This window comes from Rana temporaria, chromosome 12, assembly GCF_905171775.1.
Source record: "Rana temporaria chromosome 12, aRanTem1.1, whole genome shotgun sequence".
Classification (NCBI taxonomy): Eukaryota; Metazoa; Chordata; class Amphibia; order Anura; family Ranidae; genus Rana; species Rana temporaria.
In genome coordinates, this window is record NC_053500.1 from 32,980,676 (window position 1) to 33,006,964 (window position 26,289).

At 43.9% G+C, this 26,289-nt stretch overlaps 1 protein-coding gene across 1 annotated transcript; it reads left to right on the top strand.

Annotated features, from left to right (window-relative positions):
- Nucleotides 1–178: 178 nt before the first annotated feature.
- LOC120918463 (homeobox protein DLX-6-like) lies at nucleotides 179–25,959 on the top strand. The gene is made up of 3 exons (XM_040330056.1): nucleotides 179–839; nucleotides 17,170–17,363; nucleotides 25,125–25,959. Exons 1-3 carry the CDS (start codon nucleotides 527–529, stop codon nucleotides 25,365–25,367), a joined length of 750 nt encoding a protein of 249 aa, XP_040185990.1. The 5' UTR covers nucleotides 179–526; the 3' UTR covers nucleotides 25,368–25,959.
- Nucleotides 25,960–26,289: the final 330 nt, after the last annotated feature.

Below are 26,289 nucleotides of genomic sequence, written 5' to 3' on the forward strand. Positions count from 1 at the left end.
TGAAAACAATAACGCTACCCTTTAAATTATATATTTGTACGTGTTCTTCGCGTGCCTTGCAGGGGATTCCACGCCAATGTATCTAAACAGATGCAAGCTCCTTGACAATAAACATACTGTACGCGTTTTTTTTTTTTTTGTTTTGCAGATGATGTCCCTCCCTCCTCCCTATCATCCTCCTCACTTGTTGATCAGACTGCTGAAGCAAGTTGTAACCTGCAGACCAGCTCGGGTCTGTGAACAGTCTTCATTCAACCAGCTGCCTGCAAAAAAAAGAAGTAATTATATTAATGAGGGCTTCCCTGGGGAAGAATCTGTGACATCAGGAGAGGCGCTTACCAATTACAGGGCTGGGGGGCGGCTCCAGGACTTCAGTAGAACTGACTTGTAGGAACACTTGCCAAATGACAGACTAGTAATGTTTGACTAAAGTTTCTGGTGGCTGGAAAAGGTATGAAATGGAGCGTGATGATGGCTCAGCACCAGGTTTGACATCAACGTGGACTGGTTGACCTCCGAAGCTGAGATGACCTCTATCGCTGATGCTTTTCTGGACCCATCAAAGTCTTCTTATCTCGAGTTTGGCCATGGACCACCATCTTCTTCACAAAGCCAACACTCTCCAGTTTTGGCACATGGACCTTATTCCTTGCATGGCTTCCACCCAGCTGGCCACGAGGGCCTGTTTTCTCCAGGGGCTTCAGCCTATGGAGGGCGGTCATTCCCATACCCCTATTCTACCTCCGCAGCCAACCAGCATCATAACGGGAATCCGTACCTGAGCTACCAGCATTACAATAATACGCTTAACCACAGTGGGAGACTACATGAAGATCCCGGTAGGTTATACCACCTTGCCAAATGGCATCTTCTGACATTCATGCAGGATTTACCTTATTTAGTAAAGAAACGGAAAGAGAAATGATTAAGTGCAGTAACCCATAGTAACCAATCAGGTTTCAGGGAACGGCTATCCTATAATCTACAGGCTAACTCAGATTGGTTGCTGTGGTTTACTGCCCTTTGCACATTGGTCTTTTTTTTATAATTCCTTTATTAACCAAAGAAAGTTACATGTGACAGTCAAAGAAACCAAAGTTGTGGTATGCATTTATTACTTGCCAAGTGACAGTAAATGTATTGCACGGGGACTGTTGTAGCGTAAAAAGTAGCGACCTATAAGTGATTGGCTCCCTAGAGTAGAAATTTGATTTATTCTACAGGCCACTGTAATGCATACAGCGAATTACAATTTCTTAAGTTATCCTCTTTGAATCATGCATTCTATATTATGCAGAAGTTAGAATTAGATCAGATTCTTCTTTATTTTATTTGTTACTATATCCTGTTTATGTTCTGATATTTTATTCTATTTATGATTCTAAATATATTTACTTTGTTTTAGCTAATTGATACTGATTTATATTAGCCGTTTTTTTTTTGTATAGCACACATGTTCAGTATAATAACATCATAAAAAAGTCTTCATATGATTAAGGCTTACATCAAATGCAAGTTATAAGTAGCTAAATATTTTAATCTAAATAACCACTAGACCTGTGATGTTTGGTTAGTCTGTACAGTGGTCAGTTCAAAGGTACCCTCACCTGGACTTTTTTTTTCCTGTCTAGCCAGTGCATTTAAAAAACTCCAAAAGCTGGAATGCATAAAGCTCCTTACATGGGGGCAGTGTTGCCAACCTACCAGATTGAAATTTACTGGCACGACACCCGAAATGTACTGGCACAGCCACGTTTTTACTGGCATTTCACAAAAGTTACTAAATTTTTAGGTGCAAATTTCAGTATTTAGGCAAACAAGTACGCTAGGCAAATAGCAATGTGATTTAAGGTAGATATTAAGGTAAACAAAAACATATTTTTGTTATTTTCGATATAATAAGGGCAAATGATTTAGTCACATCACCCCCTGCCTCCATCCCCCTCTGCCACCAACACCCCCTGCCTTCACCCCCCTCTGCGGTGCCACAATCTCCCTCTGCCTCCAATCTCCCCCTGCCTCCAATCTCCCCCAGCCTCCAATCTCCCCCTGCCTCCAATCTCCCCCTGCCTCCAATCTCCCCTGCCTCCAATCTCCCTCTGCCTCCAATCTCCCTCTGCCTCCATCGTCCCCTGCCTCCATCCCCCTCTGCGGTGCCACCAACAACCCCTGTCTCCATTCCCCACTCTCTGCGGTGCCACCATGCCCCTCTGCGGTGCCACTAACACCCCCTGCCTCCAATCACCCCTGCCTCCATCGTCCCCTGCCTCCAATCTCCCCCTGCCTCCATTGTCCCCTGCCTCCATCCCCTACTGCAGTGCCACCAACAATCCCTGTCTCCATCCCCCACCCTCTGCAGTGCCACCATCCCCCTCTGCGGTGCCACTATCACCCCCTGCCTCCAATCACCCCCTGCCACTAACACCCCCTGCCTCCAATCTCCCCCTGCCTCCACTGCCCCCTGCCTCCATCCCCCTCTGCGGTGCCACCGCAGCCACCATCACCCCCTGCCTCCAATCTCCATGCGCAGTTCCAAACCGATCTCAGCTATTTTTACTGGCACATTCCTGTAACTACGGACATTTACGAACAGGGGAAAAAAGTGCCCGTTTTTACGAACTGTCCGTAAAAATACGGACGGTTGGCAGCACTGCATGGGGGACGTGGAAGCTGTGCGTCTGTGCGATGCGTTCACCTACACTGGGTGTGCAGTGTGCGCATTTCTGACCCTCGGATCATTCAAAAAGTTTACAATGCTTGTCAGCACAATACATAATATTGAATATATGTTCTATGGACCTCAGTTGTGTAGTAAAGACTTTCTAATCATTTTTTATTTTTACAGCATTTTGAGATAAATGTAAAAGGTATTATTGTTATGGGCTGTCCATGTGATAGATGGAATATGTATTTATTGAAATATCTGTCCATTTATCCATGAATAGATTCCAATAATTTTTGATAGAGGTTAACCGGGATAGAGCAATAGATATAGAGCAGAGTGATTGGATGCATAGATCTCACAATAGACAGATATTGGGATGGATATCGGAATAGCTATGTGTCGCTGCATCTCTTTCCCTCTCTATCGCGATTATCCAATATATGACAAAATGATTTATTTGAATCTATCTAGATCTCAATAGATAGATTAAAATAATTCAATCTGTCCATCTATTGAGATCTATTCATCTATTAAGATCTAGAGAGATTCTAAAAATTAATTTTGTCATAGTTGGATAGTCATGATAGATGGTGAATAAGATATAGAGTGATGGATATCATAATAGATAGATACTGTGATAGAGTGAGTGATAGGTAGGTAGATAGGAAAAAGGGTAGGTAGATTCATATAGTTTTGTTCTATTACAATATCTGTCTATTGTGATATCTGTAGCTATCTCTCTATCATAATAATAATATTATTCACGATTTATATAGCGCCAACAATTTACGCAGCGCTTTACAATGTATAGAGTGGACAACACAATTACAGTACAGTTCAATACAAAAGGTACAGGTGGGCCCGGCTCGTAGAGCTTACATTCTAAAGGGAGGGGGTGGTGGTAGAAAAGGAAATAGCTGCAGAGAATGATTTAATGGGTTGACCTTTTCTATCATATCTATCTATGACCAAATTAAATATTTGAATCTTTCCATCGATGGATGAAGAGATTTCTGCTTTGTTTGATCTATCTGAATATCCAATAAGATATCTGTATATCCATCTATTGAGATATCAATAGATAGGTCTGGACATCCAAAAAGATATCATCTATATATCATCTATTGAGCTCTCAATAGATAGATCTGGACATCCAATACGATATCTATATATCCATCTATTGAGCTCTCAATAGATAGATCTGGACATCCAATAATATATCATCTATATATCCATCTATTGAGATCTCAATAGATTGATAGATCTGGACATCCAATAGGATATCTATATATCTATTGAGATCTGAATAGATAGATCTGGACATCCAAAAAGACATCATCTATATATCATCTATTGAGATCTCAATAGATGGCTCTGGACATCCAATAAGATATCTATATATCCATCTATTGAGATCTCAATAGATAGATCGGGACATCGGCATCCAATAAGATATCATCCCTATATTCATATATTGAGATCTCAATAGATGGCTCTGGACATCCAATATGATATCTATTAGCCAGATTCATAGAGAGTTACGCCGGCGTATCAGTAGATACGCCGTCGTAACTCTGAATCTACGCCGGCGTTAATTTAAGCGTATTCTGGAAACCAGATACGCTTAAATTAGGCTAAGATACGAGCCGCGTAAGTCTCCTACGCCGTCGTATCTTAAAGTGTAATTTTTAGGCTGGCCGCCAGGTGGCGCTTCCGTTGAGTTTGGAGTAGAATATGTAAATGACTAGATATGCCGATTCACGAACGTACGTGCGCCCGTCGCAGTAAAGATACGCCGTTTCCGTAAGAGATACGCCGCGTAAAGATAAAGCTGCCCCCAGGAGGCGTAGTCAATGTTAAGTATGGCCCCCTCATCCTCATTTGAATTAGGCGCGCTTACGCCGGCCCTATTTACGCTACGCCGCCGTAACTTAGGACGCAAGTGCTTTGAGAATACAGCACTTGCCTCTCTAAGTTGCGGCAGCGTAGCGTAAATGAGATGCGCTACGCTGGCCTATATATGCGCGGATGTACGTGGATCTGGCCCATCATCTATATATCCATCTATTGAGATCTCAATACCTAGAACTGGACATCCAATACGATATCTATATATCCATCTATTGAGCTCTCAATAGATAGATCTGGACATCCAATAGGATATCATCTATTGTGATCTCAATATTTGGATATATAGATATCTTATTGGATGTCCAGATCTATCTATTGGGACCGCCTATAGATGGATAGATTCAAATTATTTATTTTGTTGGCACAAAATAAAAAATAAATATTTCTATTTATCTATCTTTTGGTTGGTCTAATGATCTAATCGGTCTTGTGCTACAAATAATATCTGCGTTTTTATGGCGATCTGTTTCTCTTCTTTATTTTTGGACCTAGCAATCTGCACATTAATGTAACACATTTCCTTTTTATTTTGGTTATTTAAGGATGATGTACATCTTGAACGTTTGTTTTCTGCAAGTCTCTACATCCGTTTATTTTTGTCTTTTTTTTTTATTTACACTGTAGTTGCTGAGTAGGTAGCAGTGGAAAATCAGCCAGTCTTTTTTTATTTTATTTTATTCGATGCTTTAGCAAAAAGCGGTTTAGTACGTCTAGCCCCAGACACTATGCAGATGTGATCACCTGCAAACAGTGTCATCTAGTCATTGATTTGTACAGGCGAGCGGCCACAGCTGATCAGAAACTGGTCATACCTGTCGCAGAAATGCACTGATATGGGCTGGCCATGTTAAGGAGTGATGTGTGATTTGACACCCACTTGAAGTCTGAAGCCAAGTTTGTGTGTATTTGTTATTTCTTAGGACCTGTATAGAGTAGGGATGACTTAAGGGCACGCTGCTGCATTTTTACAACACAAGCTGCAACAAAAAATGATACCCCCTGTTGCGTCAGCACTGCCAACCGTACGTGACCCATTTAAGTGAATGGGGCCCCAACTTATTCAGACTGAGACCACAGTTGTGACATGGCGGTGCAGGCTTTACATGGTTAAAACGGGCAATAAGGAGGTGACCTATTGCCTCCTCACCACCTCTCAAATGCATTGAAAAGCAATCTATTGCAAATCACTGTTCAGAGGGGAGGCAAGTATAAACTTAGGCTGACCGTGCATGGTTAGATTATCATCACTTTTTTGTGAATCGAGCAATAATTAGGATCACTTAATTATTCAGAAATGTCAATACTCAACATGTAGAATTGTGTAGTGGGAACGCTTCCAGTTCTAGGAGAGTGTCCATGGACATCCTTTCAGAACCCTTCGGACACAGATGATCACGTTAAATGGCCAATCACAGAGGCCCTTTACCACGTGATTAGCTCATCACATGTAAACATACTTTCTGTTTATCGGCAGTCCTTTTCTCCCACGCTGTGTATGTGTGAGGAAATGAGAGCCGATAACCGGCAAGGCTGTCGGTACATTGCTAACTGTAAGGTAAACCGGATCTCTACCGCCAAAAGGCCAGTGCGGATACACGCTCATGCTCGTGCACATTGCATGCATGCTAATATTTATAAGTGAAAGACCAATTTAATTTCTGCAGTGCCAGTTCATTGCGCATGTATCCCAGCCTAGGCTTGTTTACTGAATCTGATCTGCCTGCTGACTTTGTACTGCATTGCCCGGCTGTTACCGACCCTGGCCTATCTTCTGGACTTGCCGATTCTCCTGGTTCTGCTTCTGTCCCACGATCTGGTGCCAAGCTGTTCTTGCATCCTATTCCAAGGACTGTGACTACCAGCTACAGAGTGGACATCACCAGCAAGCTGCTACGGCACTCGTGCCACTCCTTGCATTTACCCTCTCTGTCCCCACTTTCAGGAGTGTTAGGAGAGAGGGCTCCACAACATTCCAGTCTTCACCAGGTACGTGATGCTAACACTGATAATCGGTGCCTCCTCAGCAGTACTCTGAGCCGAGAGTATCGCTCTCATACAGCCCAGAGCCTGCACTGACAGTTCCCCCTCCCTCGCATGGATGGGAGATTCGAGAGCTGATCTACTCCTTCTCCTCCCACCCCTCTCCTCCTATGTGCACCACGGGAAATGTTAAAGACAGGAGATGAATTATCAAATTCATCTGCTTGGCTTCACACTTCCCGCTGTGAACACACAGGAGGAGAGGGGCGGAAGGAGAAGGAGCAGATCAGTTCTCTCCTCTCCCATCTGTGCGAGGGAGGAGAGAAGGGCAACTGTCAGTGCAGGCTCTGGGCTGTATGAGAGATGCTCTCAGCTCAGAGCCATGTGGCCAGCAACTCCACTGGGGCCCCCGACAGTGGCGGAATGCCAGGGCCTGGTCGCAAGTGTGACCTTGGTAGTTCCGCCACTGGCAAGCACCCATAAAACATAATTTCACAGTCAGCCTGTCTTTCCCATCAGTACCAGACCGGCATCAGACTGACCCCAGAATTTAACTTGAGGGCATAGCCCATTAAGCAACATCAATTGCTGGCAAGGTCAAAACTGCCAATAAAGTTGTGACAAAACATCACAACGGACGGAAAGGGGCGCAACTCTTGTGACAGCCGAATCTCCTCTGATGCCATGCTTCCAGCAGTCAAGGCTCCCTTGCCCTAAATGAGTTTCAAGGGGCCTTTATTCTGCCTTTAGAACCACTAGAACATAGTAGATATGTTTGGTGCAAATGGAAGGGAAAGCCAACTTGCACCAAGGTACCTACGTCTTCCAGTTGCCAAGCTTTATTTATTCTTTTCAGACCACTTTTATTCATGTATGATTAAAGCGGTTGTATTGTCCACTTGGTCATTTTTACCTACAGGTAAGCCTATAATAAGGCTTAGCTGTAAGTAAAATGAATATCTCCTAAACCTGTACAGTTTAGAATATATTCATCTCGCATGCAGCCGCTGACGTTGGCGGCGCATGCACAGTGAAGGTTCAGTGTTTGCTGCCGGAATGGAGGGCTTTTCGCGACGTCATCGTGGTTCCGGCCACTCACAGAGCCGGAGCAGCGAACCCGGAAGAAACGCAAAGGGAACATGTCAGCTCCCTCAGCGGTGATCAGGCGGCCCTGTGGGAGCTTCTTTCTAAGGTAAGTATTTCATAATGAGCTAGTCTGCGTCATCCATGGACAAATTTGCTTCTTTTTGAGCCAGCCATACATGGAGCAAAACTGGGTCGGTCCATCAATACAACCAGCCAAACTTCCTTGCATTATCTGTGGGCTTGAATCACGGTGAGAGATCTCTCCAATGGGGATGGAGCCAGAAACCAAATTTGTTTTCTAATAAAATGGTGAAGGGTTGGAATCTCTGGTATTTCGTTGCTGCCCGTGTCTTCCTGTTCCAGGTGTCACCAAGGACAGGAAGTGATGGGAAATCTGCCCAATGGGGTCACCAACAACGATAAAAACCTGTGCAACTGCAAAACCACAAAGCTTCACTGGGAAATGTAGATCTCTTTTGCAGCAAAAGAATGTGTAATCTACCATTAAAAGCAATTAGCGGTAAACTTTTAATCTCTTACCGATTAAATGAAATCTGGTTGATTATTGAATTTGTACATCATTGTATGGGGAGTGTGGTTTTTATTAGCACACACAAAAAATAAATATAAAATCATTGCATGGTTACTACTTAATGGCAATGTAATCTATGTTGTTGAGCTGCCCTCTAAGCCACAAAAGCAGCCAAACGGGGTTAAGGGATTAAAACCAGCAGTAAGAAGGCTAAAGTCCTATGAAAAGTGATCAGTCGTAGGTCGCTTTTCAGAGGGACTGAGTCTTTACAGCACAGTTTTCTTTTTTCTGCCTGCTTGTACCATCCTTCATGAGCTCCCAAGCACCTTTTCCCTCTTTCTTCAGATTTTTGTTTTGGAATTAGCAGTGAATGTTGTGGTCGTGTACACTGCAAATCCCTAATCCAGTTTGGGTGCAGGACGTGGATACACTCTTATTTACAGTAAGACCATGGAGAACGAATGTAGCCACCCTGTAACAGATTACAGCAACGTAAAGGAACTTGGTGATTTTTTTTGTCTTCTTTGGTTTTAGTATTACTCTAATGGCCCGTACACACGATCCGAATATCGCACGACCTTTTTCCGCGTAATAGTCTCAAGTAGGAATTGAATAGGTTACTAAAGTCACAAGTAAAGATGGGAGAAGATTGCACAAGTAAATTCTATAAGAAAATATTTTTTATATATAATAATGTGTGTGTGTGTGTGTGTGACACTATTTCAAATTTAGGGGACGTCTGGGCCAGTACTTGGGCCCAGACCTGTTTGATTAACCCAAATTTGCCTCATTTCTGGCTGTGGTACTACTTGGTAGTTTCCCTTGTTGCCTGCTGGTGGTGCTGCCACCCTGGCCTTATGTTAGAACGCAGGTGTACCATGGTGTGTTGGGTGTCCCTTCTTGGCAGCGGTGCAGTAGGGGTGGTAACCCCACTGTGCATGCCGGGGAGGGGTACTTAAGGGACAGACGCCTTTGATCGAGGTTCTTCCTCGCCTCGCGGACCTCCTGGCGCGAGGGGTGTCTGTGAGCCCGACTTCGGGGCCACGTTGGCCCGGAGTGATGCTACTGTGTAGCGGGCCCGGCTACGCTGGCTGGGGCCTACAATCTTAAAGGGGGATCCCACAAGGGAGGAAGCTATCTTAATAAAGGAAACCGGTGGAGGACCTGCCCTGGAGGAGACCGGCAAAGTGCTAGCGTCTCGGGTGAGGCCTGGTGACCCAATCAAGGAGGGATCCACTACATTGAAAGCCCTGCAGTCTGCCGGTTCTAGCTTAAAGGCTCTCTTACTGCTCAGCTGGAGGTTCGGGACTTTGAAATCCTGTGGCAGAGAATTCCTGGACGCATCCAAATTTATTCAAAGGTCTGTGGCAGAGACCAAGCTCATTCCAAGAGGTCTGTGGCAGAGACCGTCTGGACATTAGTTTGTGCGTCATCCCGGCTGCTAGGCCAAGTGAGAGGGGACTATCTGGGTGAGCAATACCCACTCAATAGCTGAGAATGGAGACTGATTTATTTTGTATCGTGTGCCTGAACCTTCCCCTGCTCTTCTCCTCCCTCCTGCTTTCTCTATTTCAAGTTACCCTGCAGTAAAAAGAAATAAAACCTAACTGTTGTAGGTTTTACATTGGTCTGGACATTGCATTTATTATGGACTTTCCCACCCTGACAACGAAGCTACAAAGGTAACGTGCAAACCCAAAATTTAACCAGCAGCTCCTGCGGGGGTAGTGCTACATATTATAGTGGGTGATTGATCACATGTTAAAATAGTACTTATATATACACAATTCGGACTACCCCTAAATACCAACATGGGGAAACCTTAGATCGGTTCATCATGCTTGACTTGTCTGTACCCATCCCCAATGATGGGAAATCAGGGGATCTTTGGGGTGCTGGGGTGGTCTGCCACCCCCAATAGCTAAGTCTTCATCTCCTATCACATCATCTCCCACACAAGCATAAGATGTGTCCTACCTAAACATGTAAACAGAGGAGAGAGTGGAAGATAGCACAGTTCGGGATGCAGGTTGGGAGCCGCCACAGTTAACTTTTCATATTAAGCTGGTGATTGGTTGCTAGGACCGCTCCCATCCTGGGCTGTGCTGCCTCTGCTCTCTGCAATGCCATGAGGATGGGTGTGGTGGAGGAGGAGGAGGAGGGCAGCACCTAAAATGGCAGGGGTTGGCAATGCAGGGACCCGTTTGCAGTCTACTTATCACCTGCACAGGTAGCTCACGATCCACAGGCTGCAAGCCTCTGTCTTACACTATGTTGCCCCCACCTGACACTGTCCTAGCACCAACTACAGCTCTCCTAAATATGTTAAAGTATGAGTTCCTCCTCCCTACCCAGCACAATATGCTGAAATCAGATTCCCTTACACAGCAACGATCTGCACAGTGTGTAGCTGGCTGCGATTGTTGCAGTACTAGCCTACACAGCTACAGTAGCCCTACTAACCTCCAATCCTCTGCCCCCCTGACATTTTTACTGTGCTTACTTCAGACCGGCTAGATCCAGCCCTGTCGAATATTATTCTTTAGTGAGGTTGCATGGTCCAGGACCTTCAGCATCACATGATACAGATCAACAAGACCTCCACCATTCATCTTTGTCCAATAATGCTCCCCAGTTATAATAACATATATGTGGGCTGTAAATGGAGTCTGACTGCTTTTCTGCATCACTAGCAGACATGGTTCAGCTTTGTCTGCTGACAGTCCTCTCTACCTGTTCCGCTTTTTAAAAATTTGACAATTCAACTGAAGCGTGCGCATTCTCATGGAAGTTATTTTATCTGTAAAGTTACGTCTTCCTCTGTCTGATTGTTACTTATGGGTTTAGCTGGTTACCTTTTTGATGGCTAAAAAAGTATCTCAATTATATGGGGGGAGGAAGGGATCAGTAGCTTCCAAAAAGCAAGAGAAGATTGTCCAGGACACATTTTTCTGTCCCTGATTGACTACGTTCACCCCTCTACTGTATCTATGGAGGGAGCCATGGTTGTCACCCAGGCTGAACTTTAAATTGTAATTTCCCCTTTACAGAAAATCTGTAAGGTGGACTCACACTGGAACCCCTTCCTATCCCCCCTATTCCTGCTGTACTCGAGTGACTTGGTTCTATCAGCATATATAAATATCTGACATTATTCCACACACTGTCACCCAGGATAATCTTCTATAATTGGTATATTTCTTGACCTTAGGGCAAGTTCCCTTGTTGGGCTAAAGTATTTTGGACACAATCTTGATCTGGGGCTATTCCTGCGCTGCTTTCTATTATTTCCTCTTCCTTGTTGTGTGTTTGGCATATCACATCTCCCATTGAAACCTGGTACCAAGGGGATCGCCTGAGGAAGCTATAGGCGAAACGCATAGTGATCCCGTGGTACAGTACTTTCACTTTCTGTGGGGCCCTGATATGGAAGACTACCCTTATTTCAAGTCACAAGTTCACCGTATTTATGGGCATACTTACAGGTTATCTTGTATATACAGTTGTGCTCATAAGTTTACATACCCTGGCAGAATTTATGATTTCTTGGCCATTTTTCAGAGAATATAAATAACGCAAACATTTGTTTCACACGTGATTAGTGTTTGTCTGAAGCCATTTATTATCAACTGTGTTTACTCAGTTACTTTTTAAATCATAATGGCAACAGAAACTACCCAAATGATCCTGATCAAAACGTTTACATAGCCTGGTGATTTTGGCCTGATAACATGCACACAAGTTGACACAAAGGGATTTGAATGGCTATCGAAGGTAACCATCTTCACCTGTGATCTGTTTGCTTGTACTGTAATTAGTGTGTGTGTGTGTGTGTGTGTGTAAAGGTCAATGAGTTTCCGGACTCCTGACAGACCCTTGCATCTTTCATCCAGTGCTACACTGAAATTTCTGGATTCTGAGTCACGGGGAAAGCAAAAGAATTGTCAAAAGGATCTGCGGGAAAAGATAGTTGAACTGAATAAAACAGGAAAGCGATGTAAAAAGATATATTGAGAATGCCAATCAGCAGTGTTCAAACTCTAATCAAGAAGTGGAAAATGAGGGGTTCTGTTGAAATCAAACCAGGGTCAGGTAGACCAACTTAAATTTCAGCCACAACTGGCAGGAAAATTGTCTGGGATGCAAAGAAAACCCCGCACATAACTTCAGATGAAATACAGAACTCTCTGAAAACATGTAGTGTGGCTTTCAAGATGCACAATAAGGAGGCACTTGAATAAAGATGAGCTGCATGGTCGAGTCGCCAGAAGAAAGCCAATAATATGCAAATGCCACAAAGTATCCCGCTTAAAATACGCCAAACAGCACAGAGACAAGCCTCAAAGCTTCTGGCACAAAGTCATTTGGAGTGATTTGACCAAAATTTCGCTTTTTGGCCACAACCATAAATGATACAATTGGAGAGAAGTCAACAAGGCCTATGATGAAAGGTACACCATTCCTACTGTGAAACACGGAGGTGGGTCGCTGATGTTTTGGGGATGTGTGAACTACAAAGGCACAGAAAATTTGGTCAAAATTGATGGCAAGATGAATGCAGTATATTATCAAATACTGGAGGAACATTTGCATTCATCAGCCAGGAAGCTGCGCATGGGAAGTACTTGGACATTCCAACATGACAATGATCCAAAGCACAAGGCCAGGAAGATCTGTCGTTGGCTACAGCAGAATAAAGTGGAGGTTCTGGAGTGGCCATCTCAGTCTCCTGACCTCAATATCATTGAGCCACTCTGGGGAGATCTCCAACGTGCCGTTCATGCAAGACAGCCCAAGAATTTACAGGAACTGGAGGCTTTTTGCCAAGAGGAATGGGCAGCTTTACCATCTGAGAAGATAAAGCGCCTCATCCACAAATACCACAAAATACTTCAAGCTGTCATTTGATGTTAAAAGGGGCAATACACTGTATTAAGAACTGGGGTATGTAAACTTTTGATCAGGGTCATTTGGGTCGTTTCTGTTGCCATTATGATTCAAAAATAGTAAACACAGTTTGATTGATTATCAATGGCTTCAGCCAAACACTAACCATGAGTGATTTTTTTTTGTTATTCATACTCTCTGAAAAATGGCCAAGAAATCATAAATTCTGCCAGGGTATGTAAACTTAGGAGCACAACTGTACATGGGATCATCCCACATGGAACGATACGATATGTACTCACCTTTTTTGAATATACTGTATTTCATAATTTTAAGTGGTTTTTATATTCTATGGAGTGCTCCTTTTTTACTTTCATTTTGGGTCTGCTAGTTGCTACCAATTAAAAGTCCAGTATCACTCCATATTTTTTTTTCTTGCCATTTATATCTGGATGTCGTGCCACATTCTGAGTTGTAGCTCCAATTTTTTTCCCTTTTACCCTTTTAAACACGTCTTCCTTTCCACATCTCTGTAACATGGTGATAGGGGACAAACGTAAGATAATATTGTTAAATAACACTTCCTGACCCTGGGTGGCTACATTCACTCTTACACTGTATCTATTGAGGAAGTCGGGATTGTCACCCAGGTTGGACTTCCTTTCTTTATCCTCCACTACATGGGAGGGAGATTAGTAGAGGATACACTTGTTTCAATATTATCTTCTATCTCATTAGATTACTCGTTAAAAAAAAATAAAATAATTGGCTGCTGCATGAAACTCCCCTAATTTTCCCTTGCTGAAATCTTTGAAAATATATTACAGAATGATGACCAAAAGAGTCCCTGTCACCACGTTTTATGCCAGGTACACACGATCAGTCCATCCGATGAGAACGGACCGAAGGACCGTTTTCATCGGTTAACCGATGAAGCTGACTAATAGTCCGTCGCGCCTACACGCCATCAGTTAAAAAAACGATCGTGTCAGAACGCGGTGACGTAAAACACACGACGTGCTGAAAAAAACGAAGTTCAATGCTTCCAAGCATGCGTCGACTTGATTCTGAGCATGCGTGGATTTTTAACCGATGGTTGTGCCTACTAACGATCGGTTTTGTTCTATCGGTTAGGAATCCATCGGTTAAATTTAAAACAAGTTGCCTTTTTTTTAACCGATGGTTAAATAACCGATGGCGCCCACACGCGATCGGTTTTGAACCGATGAAAACGGTCCATCAGACCTTCTCATCGGTTTAACCGATCGTGTGTACGTGGCATTGGACTTTTGTAGGTGGGGTGTATCATGGTGTGACAGCAATAATACACACATTCCGGTGCAATGGAAATGTTGTATTGAAATGATGAACTAACAGTTCACAACAAATCCGGTGGGGAGGCTGCCCAACCGGGTGCACTTGTGGTTTCCAGTAATGTGAAGAAAGCGGGTATCAGCAAGACTGACCTCCTATAAAGAGAGCAGAATGTGACTTGGCCATCACGTGCCCAAGTGGCATGATGCCCAGACGAGGAGGAAAAGCGTAGGGATGCAACTCTTTTGGACATCCAACCGGGTTGCTTCTCCAGTGACCCAGGAAACAATTGGACCTTTTTGGTTGATGAGGACCACTGTAGATGAGCACCACCTGTAGTGGAAAAAGTAGACTGCACCTGTCTACACATTGCTTACAGGTCATAAACAGGAAGGGGGAATTGACAAACAAACGTTCGCTGATCTCCCTCCCCTCTACTCGGCAGCACTCGCCATCACTGGGTCTGTGGAAGTGATCTTGTGGCTGCACAGCCACCGGATCTCTTCCATCTGACTGTCGGCTTGTCATACTTACACAGCCACCAGAAGTGTGTATAAAATCCTCCTGCTGCCACTGACATAGAATCTACAACTGTGGCAGTAAAAGGGTTTAAAGGTCCATACCACCAGACTAGTGGTCCTAATGCTTTAATGAATTCCCCTGATAGTGACTGCCCTAGGTGGGTATCCTGGCTTATGCGTTTCAAGGGTGGACCCTCTTCCTTAGAGCTATCCTTTTTTAATAAAGTTAGTTCACCCTAGTAACACGTAATCCAGGATTCGCACTTGAGGAGTGTGCTGCTCAATGTGTTGGACGCTCTCGGTAACCAGTTGACAGAGCAGGTCTCGCCTTGATTAGCTTTGGCCTATGTTTTTCACCAAGCACTTTTGTGTGTGTGCAAGATCTAATTTTACCCCCAAAAATGTCATTGAAGATATCATGTCAGCACGCTTTCTATAGTAGTAAATGTGAAGGTTCTAGCACTAACCTGAGTTTTCCACGTAAGCAGTGACCTATGTTTTGCCTGTCCCTCACCCGTCCCCTTGAGTGGTCTGTCAGTACAGGTCATGGTAGGTCTTGAACTGTCACTCCAAACTACCTCTATGCTATGTAGTATTTCCACATTCCTGGTATTTCACTCTGGCCATTGATGACCTTGTCAACTGCCCCTTCGTATCTTTCACTTTATTTAATTATTTTTACGGAACTGTACATTGCTTAGCCTGTAAATACTTTATTCCAGAACTTGTAAACCATCAGCAAGTAAATGAAGGAATCTATACTTATGTAACTGTAAATTGCATTTTTAGTAAACCTTCCTAATACACTACCCCGTCATCCTCATCACACCTGGCACCGCACTGCACCCTTGATAACCCCCTACCTCCTATCATCCTCTTCCCCCCCCCCCTTAACCCACTGCCAGCTTCCAAACACCAGCATTGACAAAGCAGCTTATTCCAATGTTGAGAGGACAAGGGTCTCCTCCCCACAAATGTGTGGTGGTAGGTAACGTGGTCTGTGGACGTGGGCTTATTGAAATATGGAACACTTTACCAATAAAGATGCCACACCAGGTGAATGATTAAAGTGTTACTAAACCCACAACAGTAAAATCAGTCTGTATATGCAGTAAAGCATGCTTGTTATAATCCTAAGGGGTTAATCCTGGGCATTGTGTAACAAGGCTGTTTGATCCTGTCTTCTCTGATCATCTCCTCCTTCCACAGACAGACAAAAAATAACCTAATATTTACAGAGTCTATGGAGTCAGGCTGTTCAGTTTGGTGTGTATTGCTATATATTATTTGTTTTTATGGGAGGGTGCATGTGATCAGCACTGGGCCAATCGGCACTGTCCAGGTAGAGGGTCAGGGGTCTTGAAGCCTGATAGGACAATCGTAGGAGAAATTAAAATTCCTCTTAGGCCCCTTTCACACTGGGGCGTTTTTCGAGCGTTATTTGAGCGTTATTTGAGCGTTTTTCGAGCGTTATTACAGCGTTATTACAGCGTTTTTCGAGCGTTATTCGAGCGAAGCCTCATCTGCAATCCCAATGTACTAGTAAAGCACAGCTAAGACCCTAACGTTTTAGAGCGTTTTTGCAGTGCCTCAGTGTGAAAGGGTAAGGCGTTTTTACAGCTCTTTCCATTCATTTCAATGAAGAGGGGCGTTTTTGGAGCGTTTTTTTCAGTGCCCAAAAGCTGTTCCAAAGATGCTGCTTGCAGGACTTTTCTCATAGCCCCGCCAGTGCAACGCCTCAGTGTGAAAGGGTAAGGCGTTTTTACAGCGCTTTCCATTCATTTCAATGAAGAGGTGCGTTTTTGGAGCATTTTTTTCAGCGCTCAAAAGCTGCTCCAAAGATGCTGCTTGCAGGACTCAGTGTGAAAGGGTCCATTGAGATGCATGGAGAGCGTTTTATGAGCGTTTTAAGAGTGCTATTTTTTAACGCTAAAGCGCTGTAAAAACGCTTCAGTGTGAAAGGGGGTCTTACGGCACACACTGTTTAGTAATACTTTAAGCTGCCTTTGGATTCTGCAAAGTCAGCAAGTGGCCATACTGTCCACACAGGCTGGTTCTAAGGAGGTTTTTCATTGTATTTGACATTTAAAAGGAACAAGAGCAGGCAAAATAGTACCATTTTGCACATTCAGCAATTTATAGAGCTGGAAAAGTCCTTTCCATTCCACGTAGACATTAACAACTTTTTATATCATCTCAAATTCATAATTCTTTAAAAAAAGAGTATCCATTTTTATTTTATTTGTTTGATCATACATACCATTATTTTCCAGAGCTGGAGAAATCCACGGTGATAGAAAATGGAGAAATCCGAATTAATGGAAAAGGAAAGAAAGTCAGGAAACCTCGAACAATATACTCCAGTTTACAGCTGCAGGCCCTCAACCACAGGTTCCAGCAAACGCAGTATTTAGCCCTTCCGGAAAGGGCAGAGCTTGCCGCACAACTTGGCCTGACTCAGACTCAGGTGAGAACCAAGGGGCTAGGGGTAGATCTTATGGGATTATAGGCAGGATGCTTGGACACACCAAATAACTTGACACTACACCAATGTATATCCCTTTTTTTTTATTTTATTAAAAAAATAATAAACACACTTTCTTTATTAAATATAAATACTACTCATATATATTACTATATCTTTTTTTATTTTTTTGGATAAATAATGGCCGCGGCATAACTATTGGATTTAATTATTATAACCATTAACTTAATCACATACGTACCTTACACAACCAATTTTTCAAACTAAAATACACAACTCAGCCACTACGACTCGAGCTGCAATAAAATGACTTAAAACAATCCAACTATCCCCTTTGTTTCTGCAAAGAGATTTATCCACATAGTTTTCTGCCGCGACAAGGGTGGGTGGGTGAGAAGCTCTGCTGAACGGTCCTCCTCAGGAACGGCTGGCCCCGGACCCCCTCAGCCAGCTCCTTAAATAGGCCTTTCCCCACATTCTGGAATGTTCCTACCTGTCAGATGACCCTAACTGACCTATCAGGTACCCTCCAATTCCTAAATTCTCCCCAGTAACCTGGCTAACTAGACCAATCCCTGCCTTTCCCGCCTAAGGGCCCTACTGACCTATCCTGGCTTTAGCTTTTACCCCTAGCAACAGCTGCCAACTACCAATCCCTGCTGTTCCCGCTCAAACTAGCCCAAAGGACTTGAAACTTCCCCTGCCAGGAATCCCATAAGGAAAAGGGGGGCCTTGAAACAGTCCTTTCCCCTTTTCCCTCCATGGATTTTCATGGGCAACCATTTTTCACCTAGCTGAGGAATTAATTACAATTAAGGACAAAATTTGGCGTACTCACAGGTAGGGTTGCCACCTCGTCCCTTTAAAACAGAACACGTATGCATTGCACAGGTTCTGAGGCTAATTTAATGCAGATAAGGCACCAAGTGAGTTTAATTACCACCTTAATCAGCCACAGAACCTGTGTAATTAATATGTGTTCTGTTTTAAAGGGATGAGGTGGCAACCCTACGTAGCTCCCCCAGCAAGCTGAAAAGTCGTTTGTGTGGTGTTTTTTATTTTTTGAGATTTTATACTTCTCTCTACATCCTATCCTGTAGAGACACAAAAAGTGAGGGAAATGAGGAGTCCCAATAGAAGATGTCCCCTCATGTGCTAGGCACCACTCAAAATGTGGAGGTGAGCAGTGATGACTAGGCCTCACGTAGCAATGGCCTGGGAGTATTCTAGTCAGGCTTTATAAGATATGTAATTGGCCTACACCTATAGCAAGGGCATTATTCAACTTTAGTCAGAGCTGCACGTTTTTTTTTTCTTCATCTACAGATGACCCTTATCTGCATAGGTAGTTTTGTGGTAAAGGTAAACTATCTCTTAAACCGCTTGCCGACCAGTTCACGAACATTTACGTCGGCAGAATGGCACAGCTGCGCAAAGCAACCTGTATATATACACGTCTCTTGAAATTTGGACGTGCGCCCCTGCCACCCCGGTGTCCCGCGATCTTTTCACGGAGCTGCAGAACAGGGGGATGCCTGTGTAAACAAGGCATTTCGAGGTTCTGCCTTGTGACAGGACACTGATCTACTGCTCCCTGTCATCGGGAGCAGTGATCAATGTCCTGTCACAGGTAGCCCCGCTCCCACACAGTTAAAATTGCTCCCTCGGACACACTTAACCCCTTCCTCTCCCCCTACTGGTTAACCTCTTCCCTTCCAGTGTTATTTACACAGTAATTGGTGCATTTCTATAGCACTGATTGGTGTATGAATGACAATGGTCGCAAAATGATGTCAAAAGTGTCCGATGTGTCCGCCATAATGTCGCAGTCACGAAAAAGATCGCAGCCATTGCTAGTAAAACAATTATTAATATAAATGGCATAAAACTATTCCCTATTTTGTAGACGCTATAACTTTTGCGCAAACCAATCAATATACGCTTATTGCGATTCTTTTATTTTTTTTTTATTTTTTTTTACCAAAAATAGGTAGAAGAATACTCATCAGCCTAAACTGTGGAAAAAAATATTTTTTCTATATATTTTTGGGGGATATTTATTATAGCAAAAAGTCAAAAATATTGCATTTTTTTTTTCAAAATTGTCGCTCTATTTTTGTTAATAGTGCAAAAAGGAAAAAGGGGGGGGGGGAGAGATGTGGGGTCAATAGGACCGTACATCTCTCCACTACAATGGAAAGCATCGGTCAAAAAATAAAAACGTGAATCTGAAGCTTTGAAAAGGGGGGTAGGGTGGGGGGGGGGCAGGGCCAGATTAAGAACATCATGGGCCTGGTGCTGAGGATTTTGGTGGGGCCTTTTAGGCTGCATTCACACCTCCGCGACAAGTAACGCCGCGTACGCAGCGTATTTTGCCGCGAATAGTGTAACTTTTTTTTTACAAATCCTTCCTATTGCTTTGTATGGCCGAACGCCAATGCCGCCTGAAAAAAAGGGTCCGGGACTTTTTTTCATGCCGCAAGTGTACGGCGTCTATGAGATGTGAACCATCTCATAGACAGCAATGGGAATTCTCCCCTCCAGCGGCACGAGCGGCCGGCGTCGGGCGTTTTGTCGCGGAGGTGTGAATGGGGTGTAATAAATAATAAATAAATGCGTGGGAATGACATGAACGCAGCCCAGCCAAGGCAAGTGACCAAAGGCACAGAACCCAGAAGGAAGACCGGGTGAAGATGGAAGTGCCCGGGCCCCACCTGATTCATCGCAGCACTGGAGGGCTCAGTCTGAAAATTGAAGTGTACACTAATGTGCTAATATGCTGTGCATACTTGTACGTTGTGGCATAACCTACCCCAGGGCCTCTAAAAAGTAGTAATGTCAGGAAAGTTTACTACCGCTTTATTATCACAGGATCCCAGGAGCCTCTCATGGGGCCCCCTACTGACCCGGTGGACGGTGACCCTTGGGCAGTGCCTAAGTGCACAGTTGCCAACATTTAAAAAATATTTTCAGGGCCACTTTTTTATATAAGTGCTATATTTAGAGTAGCTGAGATCCCCGATGTTCCTCTATACATCATAGTAGTAATCACAAAATTAAAGGAGTACTAATAATGGGGCAGAACAAATATGAGAACTGATATTTCCTTTAGTTGAACTAACAAAAGTGTGTCCATTCTAGAGCTGGTAACATTGAGGATATTCAGTATAATTTTAAAGAACTGTTTTTGTGGGTAAGCGACATAGGGGAGGAGTATGGACGGTATATAAGTGGGAAGTATGTGCAGGTGAGGGAGAGGAATGTGGAGGGTCTAACAGTGGGCACTATGTACAGGAGAGGAGTACAAAGGGTACGGAAAAAAGCACTATGTACAAGAGAGGAGTGTGAAGGGTATGACAATGGGCAGTATGTACAGGAAGAGTGAGGGGGTATGTCAGAGGGTAGTACGTACCAGAGAGAAGTGTGGAGGGTATGATGGGGCAGTATGTACAGGAGAGGAGTGTGGAGGGTATGACAGTGGGCAGTATGTACAGGAGAGGAATGTAGACGGTATGATAGTGGGCTCTATGTATAGGAGAGGAGTGTGGAGGGTATGACAGTGAACACTATGTATAGGAGAGGAGTGTGGAGGGTATGACAGTGGGCACTATGTATAGGAGAGGAGTGTGGAGGGTATGACAGTGAGCAGTATGTACAGGAGAGGAGTGTGGAGGGTGCGACAGTGGGCACTAAGTACAGGAGAGAAGTGTATGACAGCAGGCACTATGTACAGGAGAGGAGTGTGGAGGGTATGACAGTGGGCACTATGTACAGGAGAGGAGTGTGTAGGGTATGACAGTGGGTACTATGTATAGGAGAGAAGTGTGGAGAGTATGACAGTGGGCACTATGTACAGGAGAGGAGTGTGGAGAGTATGACAGTGAGCACTATGTACAGGAGTGGAAGGATATTTAGGAACTGAGTAGTGGTTAAGCGGGTCATACATGGATTGAAATTACGCCAATTATGCAGAGACCAGCCATAGTCGATCTATGTATGGGCTAGCTGGTTTTACACAAGTCAATCTATTAATCAACTTGAGTACAACCAGCCTGTTTTTTTTTCCTTAAAACAATCAGTGCTGCCAGCTAAAGTTGGCAACACTGATCATTGTGCGCACTGGCAGAACACAATAACACTGCAGGAGTGATTCCCCCGTCCACAGGTCAGCAGGTGAGAGGGTGTGTGGGGACAGGCTGGGGAGAGATACTAGTCAGTGGCTGGGTAGGCACTGGTAGTATCAGAGCCAGATACACACAGGTTACATACGCCACGATCGTTAGAGCGAGAACAATAATTCTAGTACTAGACCTCCTCTGTAACTCTAAACATGTAACCTAAAAAAATGTAAAGCATCGCTTAGGATACCAAAAAAAATTGGGCTAACTTAACTAACTAACTGTTTTTTTAATGAATGAAACATTTTTTTCCAAAAAAACATGTTTGAAAAATTGCTGCGCAAATACCGTGCTAGAGCTAGACAATTAATCGTTAAAAAAATCGTGATCTCGATTCAACCCCCCTGACGATCTTCAATGCAGAGTTTGCTGATTCTTTCATATAACAAGTGAAGAGACTTTCAGCTATCAAAAGAAAATATCCGGGCAGTCTGCCAAGTTTTTAACAGGAAACATTGTAACTGACGCTTCCTTCTTAGATCAAAGGGATAAACTTCTGTGTGTAAAGAACAAATCTGGGCAGTCTGCGAAGTTTGTAAACAAAATGAAACATTGTAACTAACTAACATTGTAACTAAATTTAACCACTTAAAGTCCAACACTTGTTTCTTAAGTTAGAAAGCAATATTATTTGCTAGAAAATTACTTGGAACCACCAAACATTATATATATTTTAGCAGAGACTCTAGGGAATACAATGGCTATTGCTGCAATATGTTATGTCACACTGCATTTTCCCACTTCAATGAATAATAAAAACCATAAAAACAAAACAGTGAAGTTAGCCCATTTTTTTGTTTTAATGTGAAAGATGATGTTACGCCGCAACAATCGTGAGAGAATCGTGATCTATCTTCTAAGCAAAAAAATTGCAATTCTCATTTTAGCCAAAATCGTGCAGCTCTGTACCCTGCAACATAAAAAGTGCAAAGACCACCATAGAGTCATTTTCTAGCAAAAAACAAATGATGATTTTTACATGTAGTAGAGAAGTGTCAGAATTGGCCTGGGTGGCAAGGGGTTAATTACCATGAGTAATATACAAATAATTATTATAAGCACTGTGATCCTATCAGTCTGCTGCAGTGTGTCAGCTTGTATTTATATTGGCCGCTCTGAATGTAGCTTCTGACAGGCTGTGCAAGCAGGCCCGTATCTCCGGAACCATAAATGATAGCCGTCCCATATTTTAACCAGTTGTGGGGTAGCTCTTCCCATGCCTACCCCCAAATGTGGGGTTTCTGTGACCTCTGGTCATCGAGCTACAACCCCCCAAATTCGATCTTAGAAAAAAAAATTCTTAAAAAAAAAAAAACCTACCTAGGCAAATGGGCCTATCTTGAGAAAGGGGCCTGGAGCTGCAGCTCCATCAGCCCCATTGTTAATCCGGCCCTGGGGGGGGGGGGGGGGGGGGGAGAACTACATCGTCCTTGATCCAGATGTGACAACGCTCTGGGCTTCTTCCTAGGCCACAGAGGTGGGCGGAGGCCATCTTTCGTCTGCTAATCTTTGTCCGGTCACCATCGGATCGGTTCTCAAGGCTTGCCGATGAGCAGGATAAGCCCGAGAACCACCAGAAAGTGCTGCATCGTGAACGCGCTGGCTTCTCAGCCTGGTCTTCTAGGCTGTTCTTGGCTCTTCATTGGATGATTGATAGCAGCGCAGCCATCGGCTCCCGCTGCTGTCAATCAAATCAATGACGCGGTGCGCCGGGGGGCGGAGCCGAGTGATACACTTGGCGGCTATGGCTGCCACTGTAGCGCACAAGCTAACCCCCTTGGGAGAGCACAAGTTATCTCTTGCAGGGAGGAGCCGAGACAGCCGCCAAGGGACCCCAGAACACAAGGATCGGGGGCCACTCTGTGCTAAATGGACTGCACAGTGGAGGTAAGTATAACATGCTTGTTATCAAAAATACGAACCTTTACTAACCCTTTAAAGGGGTTGTAAAGGAAAACATTTTTTTCCCTAATTAGCTTCCTTTACCTTAGTGCAGTCCTCCTTCACTTACCTCATCCTTCCAATTTGCTTTTAAATGTCAATTTTTCTTCTGAGAAATCCTCACTTCCTGTTCTTCTGTCTGTAACTCCACACAGTAATGCAAGGCTTTCTCCCTGGTGTGGAGAAAGCCTCTTGAGGGGGGATGGGGCGAGCAGGAGTGTCAGGACACTCTCTACTTTGCAGATAGAGAAAGGAACTATGTGTTAGTGGGCGTCCTGACAGCCCTGCTCGCCCCACCCCCACCAGGGAGAAAGCCTTGCATTTTGGTGTTGAGTTACAGACAGAAGATCAGGAAGTGAGGATTTCTCAGAAGAAATAAGGACATTTAAAAGCAAAATGGAAGGATGAGGTAAGTGAAGGAGGACTGCACTAAGGTAAAGGAAGCTATTTAGGGAAAAAAAAAATTCTTTACAACCCCTTTAACCACTTAAGGACCCCTTCACGCCGATTTACGTCGGCAGAATGGCACGGCTGGGCACATCAACGTATATGTACGTTGCCCTTTAAGCCCAGGCGTGGGGTCGGGCGCGTGCACGCGACCCGGTCCAAAGCTCCGTGACCACGGCCACGGGACTCGCGGACCCGATCGCCACTGTAAACACAGCTTCCCCGTTCTTCACTGTGGCGCCGTGAACGGTCGTGTGTTCCCTTATATAGGGAATCACAATCGATGATGTCACACCTACAGCCACACCCCCCTACGGTTAGAAACAGACATGAGGTCACACATAACCCCATCAGCGCCCCCCTTGTGGTTAACTCCCAAACTGCAATTGACATTTTCATAGTAAACAATGCATTTTAAATGCATTTTTTGCTGTGAAAATTACAATGGTCCCAAAAATGTGTCAAAATTGTCCGAAGTGTCCGCCATAATGTCGCAGTCACGAAAAAAAAAACGCTGATCGCCGCCATTAGTAGTAAAAAAAAAAAAATAATAAACATGCAATAAAACTATCCCCTATTTTGTAAACGCTATAAATTTTGCGCAAACCAACCGATAAACGCTTATTGCGATATTTTTTTACCAAAAATAGGTAGAAGAATACGTATAGGCCTAAACTGAGGAAAAAAATTTTTTTTTAGATATTTTTGGGGGATATTTATTATAGCAAAAAGTAAAAAATATTGCATTTTTTTTTTTAAATTGTCGCTCTATTTTTGTTTATAGCACAAAAAATAAAAACCGCAGAGGTGATCAAATACCACCAAAAGAAAGCTCTATTTGTGGGGGAAAAAGGACGCCAATTTTGTTTGAGAGCCCTGTCGCACGACCGCGCAATTGTCAGTTAAAGCGACGCAGTGCCGAATCGCAAAAACTGGCCGGGTCCTTTAGCCGCCTAAAGGTCCGGGTCTTAAGTGGTTAATGATTGGTTGGAAAGCCCAAAAAAAAAAAAAAAACGGAACATTTTCTATTTTTTGGAAGCCCCAGAATCCACCAATGTAAGAGATCCTACCCCTGGTTCAGTCCTGAAAAAGTGATTTGTGGCCAATGATAATCTTTGCATGTTACTGTGTAATATTTGATCCAATGTTAAATAAAACTTCTATTCTTTAATCATAGGTGAAAATCTGGTTTCAGAACAAGAGATCCAAGTACAAAAAAGTCGTCAAGCAAGGTCCTAGTGCCCAAGATGGAGAGCAGTCTCAGAATTCCTCATCGGTTTCTCCGTGCTCCCCTAATGCTCCTCCAATGTGGGACTTTCCTACGGCTGGAAGAACTGCCCCCATGCCCCCTGATTACTTGAACAATTACAACTCTTGGTACCAGAATCCGGATGCCCTGTCCAGACCGCCGATGTTATAATGAGAAGGACTGACCACCTTAGTTACCACAAGGATATATGAGCTGATATGGGGGTCCCTGTACCAGGGTCCCGGATTACAGAAGTGATTCCAATTCAAGCCCTGTCTTCCATCTAGTAATGACTGATACTGATGACCCCCCTACTATCTATACAGATCAATCACTAGTAGGTGATCTGAATGGACTTCATATCGTTCTCCATACTCCGGAAGAGACAAATGCATAATAAATACCAAAACCACAAATGTAGTCAGGTTACAAGTCTACACCCTTCAGCTCATTGACTTGCGCAGGATAGCTGAGGGCTGTGTAATACCTGAGCCCTTATCTGAGATCAGCTGTGATAGAAGAGACTTGATAACTGAGATCGGCATGTGGTGCGGCTTTGTGAATTAGAAGCAAGCTTTAATTCTCTGCCAGGCTTAGGAGGACTGAGGAAATTCATTAAGTGGGTGAATGATGGGCATAGTTGGCAGAGGAGCATCATTTTGCCTTCCTCCTTCTCCCATTTGTTTACTGCAGGGGTCTCCAAACTGCGGCCCGAGGGCAAGATGTGGCCCTTTGCTAGCCTTAATCCGGCCCTTGGGACACAATTCCTTCCATTGATATGAGGCACTATTCCTCCCACCGACACCAACAATGGGACACTATATCTTCCAGGGATACCAATGATGGGATACTACTAATAGGGGGAATACTCCTCCTCCTATTGACCACCAACCCTGAGGCCATATTTATTCTCACTGATGCCGGGCCCGTGACATTTTCTGCCCCCGCTGGCCACAATCCGGCCCTCCTAAAGTCTGAAGGACAATAAAGGTGGCCCTTTGTTTGAAAAGTTTGAAGACCCCTGGTTTACTGCCTATTCAATGTATTTAAGTTAAAAGTAAAAGCCTTCGTGATACCCTGATGTGAAAGAGTG